The sequence below is a fragment of the Eurytemora carolleeae genome, unplaced genomic scaffold (genome assembly GCF_000591075.1).
Source record: "Eurytemora carolleeae unplaced genomic scaffold, Eaff_2.0 scaffold723, whole genome shotgun sequence".
NCBI classification, from domain to species: Eukaryota; Metazoa; Arthropoda; class Copepoda; order Calanoida; family Temoridae; genus Eurytemora; species Eurytemora carolleeae.
Genome location: NW_019396747.1, coordinates 55,690 through 67,221, shown reverse-complemented (window position 1 = coordinate 67,221; position 11,532 = coordinate 55,690). Strand labels below are relative to the sequence as shown.

The 11,532-nt window shown below is 32.6% G+C and overlaps 2 protein-coding genes across 2 annotated transcripts; both read left to right on the top strand.

Moving 5' to 3' along the window:
* The first annotated feature begins 24 nt into the window (after nucleotides 1-24).
* On the top strand, nucleotides 25-3,895 carry LOC111708136 (zinc finger protein 28). Its single transcript, XM_023481408.1, has 4 exons — nucleotides 25-104; nucleotides 1,107-1,368; nucleotides 2,012-2,311; nucleotides 2,675-3,895. The coding sequence occupies exons 1-4, from the start codon at nucleotides 69-71 to the stop codon at nucleotides 3,742-3,744; spliced, it is 1,668 nt and encodes a 555-aa protein (XP_023337176.1). The 5' UTR covers nucleotides 25-68; the 3' UTR covers nucleotides 3,745-3,895.
* Nucleotides 3,874-11,491, top strand: LOC111708144 (uncharacterized protein PF11_0213). Its single transcript, XM_023481422.1, has 9 exons — nucleotides 3,874-3,950; nucleotides 4,311-4,572; nucleotides 4,879-5,250; nucleotides 5,689-6,845; nucleotides 7,320-7,376; nucleotides 7,623-7,884; nucleotides 8,529-8,636; nucleotides 8,886-8,996; nucleotides 10,202-11,491. The coding sequence occupies exons 1-9, from the start codon at nucleotides 3,903-3,905 to the stop codon at nucleotides 11,344-11,346; spliced, it is 3,522 nt and encodes a 1,173-aa protein (XP_023337190.1). The 5' UTR covers nucleotides 3,874-3,902; the 3' UTR covers nucleotides 11,347-11,491.
* The last annotated feature ends 41 nt before the right edge of the window (nucleotides 11,492-11,532 follow it).

Below are 11,532 nucleotides of genomic sequence, written 5' to 3'. Positions count from 1 at the left end.
TTTGAGGCATTTCCGTGGTTTTAAATTTTTATATTTATTAAAGTGTTAAATTTTATTTTCAGAATAAAATGTCGGAAAGACAGAAACTTCTGAAAGACACCCAGGAATTTGAAAATAATAAAACAAATATATATATTAATAGGCTTTTTTTTTGCTTTATAGAAGGTTGAACATACTAATGCTTATTGCTTTTATACTAATTGCGTTTTTAGGTTTTTAACACTTCCATTTTTATTGACAATCCTTTAAAGGTATTTTTCTTGTCTTTTTTTCAGTACAATGAATAGTGATACTTAAAAAGTATATCTAGAGTAAAATATAACCAATCACAAAATATATCAATAATGAAACATTCATGTTAAACCAAGAAATATATTCGAAGTTTTCATGTTCAGAAAAAATGCTTTATAAACCACGAATAGTAAATTCAGGAGCGTACGAGGGCTTTTGTTTAGTGATAGTAATAAGAAAATGTTCTAATCATTTGAGTCGACTTGGTGACATGGAAACGCATCAACACGGAAACGACTCAACACGGAAATGCCTCAAAAAAACAGAATCATAAAACTAATTTAATGTCGTCTTCTCTCAACTTAAAATTAAAAAGACTGATTTTCACAGCCATGGCCGCAGCGCTCGGTCTCCTAGCCTGTTCTAGCCGTAGCGCACGGCCCCCTAGCCTGTCCTAGTCTCAGCGCTCGGCCCCCTAATAGCCATCCTAGCCGCAGCGCTCGGCCCCCTTTGTAGCCTGCGGCGCAACCTAACTTACCCTAAATTAATGGTAAAATAATTGTTAAATCTTTTTAATGTTAGAAGACGACATTAAATTAGTTTTATGATTCTGTTTTTTTGAGGCATTTCCGTGTTGAGTCGTTTCCGTGTTTCTCCTTATAGACGCAACAGATAGAAGTAAGATTAGTAGCTTTTTTATCGCATCAAGCCTATACCCCCTTTCATTTTTCGCGAACACTCCCTTTAAGCATCTAATTGCATGGGTCTTAACTGGCGTCGATCGGAAAATAGGGCTTGCTTGTGATCCTCATATCAAACCCCATTTCTCAAATATTAATGTAAACATTAAAAATTATTATTATTTTCAAATTAAGAGTATAAAAGTTGTGACTGATGATAAGCAAATATTGAAGCATATAATGATTGATATTCTTAACCTAAAACAAGGAATGGAAGATAACCTACTCCTAATCCAACAAATCAACCTGATGATACAGAAGGAAGGAGAGGAGCAGAAGGGGTTAGATGACGTGATCCATGCTGCCCAGCAACATATTGACTCCATCAATTCAATCTATACACTTGGGGTTTCCTGGCTAAAAGATGATACTGATTATGCCGTAAACTTTAGAAGGGGTAAGCCATTATTTTATATTTTAAACCATTAAAGTTTTTGTATTTGAGAAAAGTGGGTTCAGTAACTATTGATAACTTAATGCTCGACTAAGCTTAAAATATTCAAAATCTGAAAATAAAAGTATCCATTTTTATCGTCTCAAATTTTTGTGATTTTTTCTGTCCAAATTGGTACATTTTCAAAAATAATAAATACATTTTTGCTGGGCAAAATTTGTCATCTTTAATAAACCTTACCTGGGGTCATGTGAGTTGCCATATAAATTTGGGCCCTATTAGTTCAGCCGTTTCGATCTGTATTGGACACAGGCAGACAAACGAACAGACAAGCCAAATATATAAAATATATATATTGTAGATTGACAATATAGCAACCAGATAATTCTGTTAAGCATTTGCTCATTCGTTGAAACTCATTTGATTTTGTATTTGTGGTTTCGTTCAACTTTTTTAGTTTACTTTCAATTAAGATTGGTAAATTTAAAATTCGGTGATAGTGATGGACCAAACCTCTGCAGAATAAAAAAGTAGATGTTAGTTCCACATTTATTAAAAATATATTTCGTTCTGGGTTGACCCTCGTCAGTTCTTCAGATTGTTTCTGTCACAAAGTTTAAAAACAAAGATTGGTAAATATTTTTAGACGATTCTCTTCAATTAACACAAACAGAGAGTACAAGAGAAGAAAGTAATCACGTGAGCCTGGAGAGTATTGAAAATCCAAATAACATAGAGAATCCAGATAACATTGAGAATCCAGAGGAGAACATAAAGAATCCAGAGGAGAACATAAAGAATCCAGAGGAGAGCATAGAGAATCAAGAGAATGAGAATACTGATAAAAATGATGAAACGAAAATGGATATGGATGAGGTCATAGATCCAAGAAGTATGCTTGCTCTTGAGATCAAAGAGGATTCGGAGAGAAAAAAACAAGTTTCAGGTAATTAAAGTTCTTTAGAGAATCTTGATAGTTGATACCATTCCTGGGTTGGATCATAATTGACTCCAAATTCGCCAATTTATCTTAATTACCCAAGGAAATGGAGGGTCACATGAAAATCTTGTAAATCTTTTTGGTTAACGTCGTAAGTGGTATTTTCACGCAACAGTAAATCCTGGCGACCTAAAAACGAAGTCATTATGACTAAACGTCAAGTGATACATCCTGTCAACGTCTTTACATTGACAGCGCTCCTTGATTATCAGGGAGTTATATGAGTTGTATAAGTAGGTCTTCTTTTGCCCCATTAAATGTTGACAGTCGTCTTTTCCTAATGAATTAAATATTTTTTATGTTTTCTAGATATATTGTGCAAGGTTGAAGTAAGCGACACATGGTACGATGAGTGCTCTTCTGATTCCGGAGAATTTGTTGGACAACTTACCAAATCTGGAAAGATTAAGAGGGGATCGTTGATACAGTCTCCTTGTGATCAATGCTCATTTGTGGCAAGTTCTAAATCTAACTTAAAACACCACGTTCTAACGGTGCACACTGAATATAGTGCTTGTGATTTATGTGACTTTGTCGGCTCAGTAAAGGGAGTTAATGTTCATAAAATTAGAAAACATGATGGACACCAATTCTCCTGTTTAGTATGTGACTTTCAACATACACAAAACGACGTGTTAAAAACACACATTAAGGAAAAGCATGATGGACGTGGGTTTCCTTGTAATCTCTGTGAAAAAGCTTTTCATATAAAACCTAATCTGAGTAGACATGTGCAGAACGTACATCAAAAAGAAATATATTCTTGTAGTCAGTGTGATTACTTTGCAAGAACTAAAAATACTCTGAAGGACCACATTGATAGTGTTCATTTGGGTCGACAATATAATTGTGATAAATGTGATTTTGTGGCAGAAAAGGCTGATCACCTTAGAACACATAAGAAGAAAACTCACAGCACAGATGATAAATTAACAAAATATTCTTGTGATAAATGTGAATATTCAACATTTAAACAAGCCAATTGGTGGGCGCATAAGAATAGACACAAGCGTGCTCTGGTTCTATGTGACCAATGCCCCTATGTCGGTAAACCAGCAAATCTAAAAGTACACATTCAAGTTCATCACGACAAATTTAATTATCCATGTCATTTATGCAATTATCTTGGACAAACTTTGACACATTTGAGATCACACACAGAGTCTGTTCATATGGGTGTAAAGTATCATTGTGATATATGTGGGTTTGCAGCGTCTACAACCACTAACTTGAAACAGCACAAAGATTGTAAACACGATGATACTAAATATCCATGTGAGGAATGTGGATATTTAGCCTCCACAAAATATCTCCTCAGAAAACATATTAAAAAGAAGCACGGTGTCCCAGTAAATGCTAATAATGTGCCAGTAGTTTAAGAATAAAACCAAAGGGTTTAAGCAGAAATATTGTCAGAGAATTAATTATTTTGTCATGTTTCATCCATGTTTCATCCATGTTTCATCCATGTTAAACCATATTAAGCCTTCTTAACTGTTAAAGTATAAAAAAAGTTAAATTTTATTTTCAGGGAAAAATGTCAAAATCGGGTTTAGAAAGGGAGAAGATTATAAAAAACATTCAGGAACTTGAAAATAATAATTTTAAGACATTTAAATTTTTTACCCTGGTTATCCTTAAATAGAGGATTATAATTAATAACATGAATAAGATGGAACTGTTTTGAAATTCTTTTAATGATTGCATATTGGATAATTTGCTGAGATAATGCTACACATGGATTTTAAATGTAATTTTTGCGAGAAAAAAAATATTGTGTTACGTTACACGTTTTAAACCCAAGTATTAATTGAAACATTTAAGCAAATATTATGCAACGATTTATTTACATTTTCTTATCAACGCCCATTTTCTAAAATATTGTATAATTAAAACTAAAAATTTAAAGTTTTTATACCCGTGTTATTATTTTTCTATAAATTAGAGTATAGAAGCTGTGACTGATGATAAACGAGTATTAAAGCATATAATGATTGATATTCTCAATCTAAGGAATGGAATGGAAGATAACCTACTCATAATTCAACAAATCAACCTGATGATACAGAAGGAGGGAGAGGAGCATAAGGGGTTAGATGACGTGATCCATGCTGCCCAGCAACATATTAACTCTATCAATTCAATCTATACACTTGGGGTTTCCTGGCTAAAAGATAATACTGATTTTTCTTTAAGCTCTACAAAGGGTGAGCAACAATTTCATACTTCATATTTCATACTAACAGTAACACTTGTAATATAATAAGAGTTTGAAACAGGCATAAAATAAAGTTGTTTGATTAAAAGAAATAAAAAAAAATATAAAAATACTAGCTGAAATAAATAAGCCATAACATAATAAGAAAAAGTTCTACATCAAATACATCTTGGGGATAATTCTAAGTTTACTAATGCGTTAGCAATTATTTAGGTTTTCCATCTTATACTTGATGTTTTATCTAACTTTTTAGTTTACTGCCAATTATGAATTTTGTCTGACTAAATATTTCTAGATCATTCTTTTCAACAAACACAAACAGAGAGCAGCATAGAGGATGGTAATCTGGGGAGCATGGGGAAAATGGATAACATGGATAACATAGAGAATATGGATAGCATTCATAACATCGAGAACATAGAGAAAGTGGAGATGATGAAAAACATTGAACTCAATGAGAACTTGTTTATAAGAAACCTGAAACCCCCGGAGAAAAACAGAGAGGATCCTGAGATACTAGAAACCTCGGTCAGTTTAGAAAACCGTGAAAAAGAGAATGTTGAAGAAAATGATGATATCAAAATGGATATGGATGAGTTTATAGATCCAAGAAGTATTCTTGCTCTTGGAATAAAAGAGGAGTCGGAAAGAAAAAATAGAATTTCAGGTAACTATTTGATACCATTTCAAGGCTGGACACAGATTTTATCCAATAAAAATCAAATTGCCTGAACTGATATGGACCAACATTTTCGGGAACATCTCTAATGAACACAGATAAGGTTTCTGGACTGTTAAACTTTATAATTTTGGCCCTGCAAAAAAAATGTCGAAATTTATGAATTTTAAAAATGCACAAATTTTAACAGAAAAATTCTCTAAAAATTGAATTTCACAATGACTGCAAAATTTGCCACTAAAAGAGCAACATTTAAACGCTATATTTGTGAATAGATAACAGATCAAACTTTAATCCATTTTGATTATTTCTTGATATCTTCACCTAATCAATGGTTCCTTATTTATTTTAATGCCTGAAAACCCTAGCAATTGTATTCTTGTTTCTAGATGTTTGTTTATCATGTTATTAATGGTTTTTTTTCAGATAAGTTGTGCAAGGACGAGCTGGATAATTTTGAAGTATTTGATGAAAATTTAAAGAAACAACGGGGAAAATCTAGAAAAAGCGAAAACGGATTGGCAATTCAATATTCTTGTGAGCAATGTTCATTTGTGGCAAGTTCTAAAATAAACTTGAAACATCACATTAAAAGGTTTCACACTGAAGGAAGCACTTGTGATTTATGTGACTTTGTCGGCTCGTTAAAGGGAGTGAACGAACACAAAAGAAGAAAACATGATGGATACCTTTTCTCCTGTTTAGTATGTGACTTTCAACATCCACAGAACGACGTGTTAAAAACACACATTAAGGAAAAGCATGATGGCCGTGGGTTTCCTTGTAATCTCTGTGAAAAAGCTTTTCATATAAAACCTAATCTGAGTAGACATGTGCAGAATGTACATCAAAAAGAAATATATTCTTGTAGTCAGTGTGATTATTCTGCAAGGAATAAAAATACTCTAAAGGAACACAATGATAGTGTTCATTTGGGTCGACAATATAATTGTGATAAATGTGATTTTGTGGCAGGAAGGGCTGATCACCTTAGATCCCATAAGAAGAAAATGCATACTGATGGATCCCATGACACCGGTGCTAACATTGAATCTTCTAAAGACAATTTAAAAGCATTTTATTGTGATCAATGTAATTACGTGGGATCAACCAAAAATGTTTTGACCGCACATATTAAAAACAAACACGATAAATCAACTAACTATGCATGTGATGAATGTGACTATTCCACTTATAACAAGGCGAATTGGTGGGCGCATAAAAACGGACACAAGAGTGCTTTAGTCATATGTGATCAATGCCCCTATATTGGTAAACCAGCAAATCTAAAAGTACACATTCAAGTTCATCACGACAAATTAAACTATCCATGTCATTTATGCAATTATCATGGACAAACTTTGACACATTTGAGATCACACACAGAGTCTGTTCATATGGGTGTAAAGTATCATTGTGATATATGTGGGTTTGCAGCGTCCACAACCACTAACTTGAAACAGCATAAAGATTGTAAACACGATGATACTAAATATCCATGTGAGGAATGTGGATATTTAGCCTCAACAAAATATCTCCTAAAAAAACACATTAAAAAGAAGCATGGTGTAAAACCATTCATATGAAATTTTCAACTCAACTCTTTTTTTTTAAATTCTAGGCTATTTAAATATACGACATATTCCTCAAAATATTTTATTGCAAGAAACTTAAAAAATAGAAATACCAAGAGAATATTTTCGGAGATATTATCTTTCATCTCCTCTTGCTTGAAGTTTTCTCTCTATAAGCGTTAATTTATATAGAGAATTAAAAATTAGAGAGTTTTTTTTAGTAAAATCCCTTGTTATTAAAAATGTTTACCATGATCATTTCATCAGAGCACACTTGAATTATAATTAGAATTAGAATTCAAATCATTTTCTCACTCCAAACGGGTTGAAAAATGTGGGAAAATTAATTTATGCAAAAAATGCATGGAAGGTCTGTAGAATATTTCCAAACCATTACTTTTTCTGATATGTTTTTTGAAATCCTATTCTTAATTAAGGTAGACTAGAGGTTGCAGTTTTAATAAAATCATGATTTATTTTCAGAACAAAATGAATTTGGATGTTTTTTCTGAGCGGTTTAAAATTTTAGAAGATATTCAGGAAACAAAGATATTGAATTTAAGGAATTGAAAAAAAATGATTGGTATTTGGTTAAGTCGGCCAAATTGTTTTACAATAAGTATAATTAAACTTGCATTACAGTTCTTTGACACTTCCAAGCAAGCAAACATTGATGGGTTCACCACGCATTAAGCACCAACTGAATTGAGTAATTACGACTTAAAAAAAAGATTTTACAGGGTTTTAAAAATAAAAATAATACCTAAGTATCTATTATGTAATCAGAGCATAGAAGCTGTTACTGATGATAAACGAATATTAAAGCATATAATGATTGATATTCTCAATCTAAAGAATGGAATGGAAGATAACCTACTCCTAATCCAACAAATCAACCTGATGATACAGAAGGAAGGAGAGGAGCAGAAGGGGTTTGATGATGTGATCCATGCTGCCCAGCAACATATTGACTCCATTAACACAGTGTATACACTGGGAGTCTCCTGGCTTAAAGATGAAATGGGTTACATTCTAAAATTTGTCCAAGGTCATTTTTGATTAAAACGTTTAAAAAGGCGTTTTTTTTTTTGGGGGGGGGGAAGGGTTAGTTTTTTTTTGGCTGGGGTAACTGCAGATAAATAGGATTAATATATATTAATGAAAAATTATTAAACTTGTGGCCCAGTATATTATATAATGGGGTAGATTTGATGCTCGGAAGGAACGGATTCATCAATTTGTTATCATTTGGTTTGTTGAAGACGTGCATAATGCTAGACTCGCAACCAGTTCCTCGTGTATACTATTAAAAATGTAAACAAAAGAATTTTCATGATTTTGTCTGTTTTTAATTGTCGATTTCTAAATTTTTTTATACTTAACATTTTGTTAAAAAATATAGAAAATGTTTAACTTTCAACCGGCCAAACCTTACTAGGGTTGATGTTAGTTACTACAAAAAATTGGGCTTGATCGGTTTACTCGTTTTGACAATTATTTTGATATAATTACAGACATGCCAAATGTATAGATTTTTTTTTTGCCAATCAAACTACAGACAAAGTACCATGACCTCCAGGTTATATAACGATGAAATCAAGTTTTGCAACTGTTTTTAATATCTTCTTAAATTCCTGAAAGGCTATCGCCCAAAACTATTTATTTGCAACCCTTTAAATACAAAATGTTTAGGAGATAATCTTGAAACTATGGCAGATGATGAGGAAATCAATGAAGAAGGAATTAACTCGCCAAACAATGACCTGGAGAATCTGGAGATATCAGAGAATAATAACTCAGGGGTGTATATTTTAAAGAATCAAAATTAAGTGTAGAATCTTTTTTTGGTAAATTGGAGATGGGAGGGGGAATGAAAAATGGGAAATCAAACGGTAAGTTTTTTCATTCTATTTGATACTTTTACCTTAAAATTCACTTATTTTCCCCCGTGCAGTGAAAAAACCTTAAAACATCATCTGTGGGAAAAAATGTTTTAAAGGGGGTGGGGAATAATTTTTCTAGAAAATATACACCCCTGCGATAACTTAGATGATTGCGGAGAAATCAAAATAGAAATGGAAGAATTGATTGAACCCAGAAATCTACTAATGCTGGGGTTAAAGGAGGAGGAGGAGGAGGAGGGAGAAACTAGAATATCAGGTCACAACTTAACAAAAAATCTTTTCAATTGGTTTACGTTAAAACTATAACTTGAATTTCATTTTTAATATATTTTAAAGAAGTGATCAATGTCCCAACTTAGCTAGTTGTCACACATATAGTTTGTTGACCAAAGGTCTAGAAATTGTTGTTTCGGTTTTAGATTTTTTATCATTCTCAAGTTCATTGATTCTTTTTAAATTTTGTTCAATGTCTCAGATTAATGTTGTATACTCATTCACATCACTTTTTGTTAAAAAGACAAAGATTATTAAAGGGAGTGACCGGCTATGTAAGGTAGTTGAACTGAGGACGCAGTGTTGTGGAAAACTTCTTTAGGATTCATTTGAGACATATTTCACTTTTTAAATCTGTAAATCCTATAGTTCAGTTGGCANTTAAATAACGACAACGAAAAATAAAGTAAAAATTATACAGTAATCTAATTAGATGGCTAGGAACATATTTCACAAAAGAAATTTGTCAATAAATCAATGCTAAAATCGATTATTTCGTTTTCATTATTATATTGAATTTCTAATTTTCTTTGAATTTATTCGCAGATTTCTTCAAATTCTTTAAATGTCGTCTTTTCAATAATAATTGTAGAAAATCTGCGCACATCTTTGTGAATAAGGAGAAACTAGAATAATGAGATAATAGAAACTAATAATTGAACAAGATTACTTATTTTCGATGATAAGATTAATTTTTATTTTCTCAAAATGTTCCTAAACTACAGACTATCCCCCAAGGTTTCAAATCACAGCTTGAGGGGGGCAAAAAGGGAGAGGGGTGTGTAGATTCGGTTTTAAGTTCATTATTTATAAAAATTGGATTCTGCAATTTCCGAAAACCCAAAATTTACTAAAAAAAAAAGAAGCCCCTTCTACTGTAGTCTGTAGCTTTTTGTAGAATATTTTTACATTTTATGTCGTCGTTAATTAATAATTTAAAAAAAAAACTAATTCTGAAAGCGTATCCACCCCCATATCAGAAGATCTTTAAAAAGTTAATATGTCTCAAATGAATCCTAAAGAAGTTTTCCACAACACTGCGTCCTCAGTTCAACTACCTTACATAGCCGGTCACTCCTTTTAATCGGAATTGTAATTATGTTTTTTAAATTATTTAAATTCTTTATTCTCAATTTCATTTTTTTGGGGACAAATCGTTACATTTTTATTGATAAAAAAATATTTTAGGCGATGAATTAAAAATGGAAGATAAAATTTTCAACACCAAACAAGAATATCCTTGCACCGAGTGTGAATATGTTGGTGAGCTAAAAAGGAATCTGACGCAGCACATGAAGCGTGTTCACGGTGAAATAAATCCCTGCTTTGAATGTGAATTTTCAGCAACAGCCGAGGTTTTAAAAAGACACACCGAGGTTATGCATTCCAATGTAAAGTCTGTATGCGATCAATGCGAGTACAAGGGCTCTAGGGTGGCCCTGATACAACATAAGAAAAGTAAACATGATGGGGTAAGATATCCCTGTGATCAATGTGATTATATTGCAAACCACGCGTCTCATCTAAAAGTACACAAAGGAAGTAAACACAAGGGTTTGCGATATTATTGCGATCAATGTGAAAGTTCTTTCGGTGCTTTATCAAATCTTAGAAGACATCAACAAACTGTTCACGAAGGAAAGAGATTTTCTTGTAAGCATTGTGATTATTCTGGGTCCCAACCTAGTCAGTTAAAGGAACACATTGATGGGGTTCACAAGGGAATTAAGTTTCACTGTGACCAATGTGATTATGTGGCGAACATGGCAAACAATCTCAGAAAGCACAAGAACATGCACCATTTGAAAGTGATGAAAAGAAGTTTAAAAAGATTTGCCAGTCCTTGTGATTTATGTGATCATGTTGCATCTAATGGGGGTAATTTAAAATTGCACAAAGCTAACATGCACAACACGACAATTTCGTATTCTTGTGATAAATGCAGCTATTCAACATTCTCTAAAGGAAATTGGGGTGCGCATAAACGTACACACGAAAGAAAAGAGTTTCTTTGTGATCAGTGTCCTTATGTTGGGAAACTTTATACCATTTTAAAACAGCACAAGAAGGTTAAACACGAGGGAATAAGAGTACCCTGTGATCAGTGTGAGTACACTTCACCAGACAATACTCATCTCAGACTGCACAAGGAAGCAATGCATATGGGCATTAAATATCCTTGTGATCAATGCGAGTTTGCAGCAACTTCTAAAAGTAATTTAAAACAACACATTGAGAGTAAACATGATAATACTAAGCATCCTTGCAACCAGTGTGAGTACTCTTCAACTACACAATATGGATTGAGAAAACACTTGAAAAGTAAACATTAAGCACGATTAAATTAAAAGTGTGTTGAAAGCCTTGAATATTGTAATTATAGGTCGGGTGTAAGGGTTTACTAATCTTAACATTCTCAACTATTGGCCTAGGAAATTTTGTATACATTTTTTTACTGAATAAAAATAATTAAATTTATTATTCAATATGCATTGATGAATTGTTGATTAAACTTAATA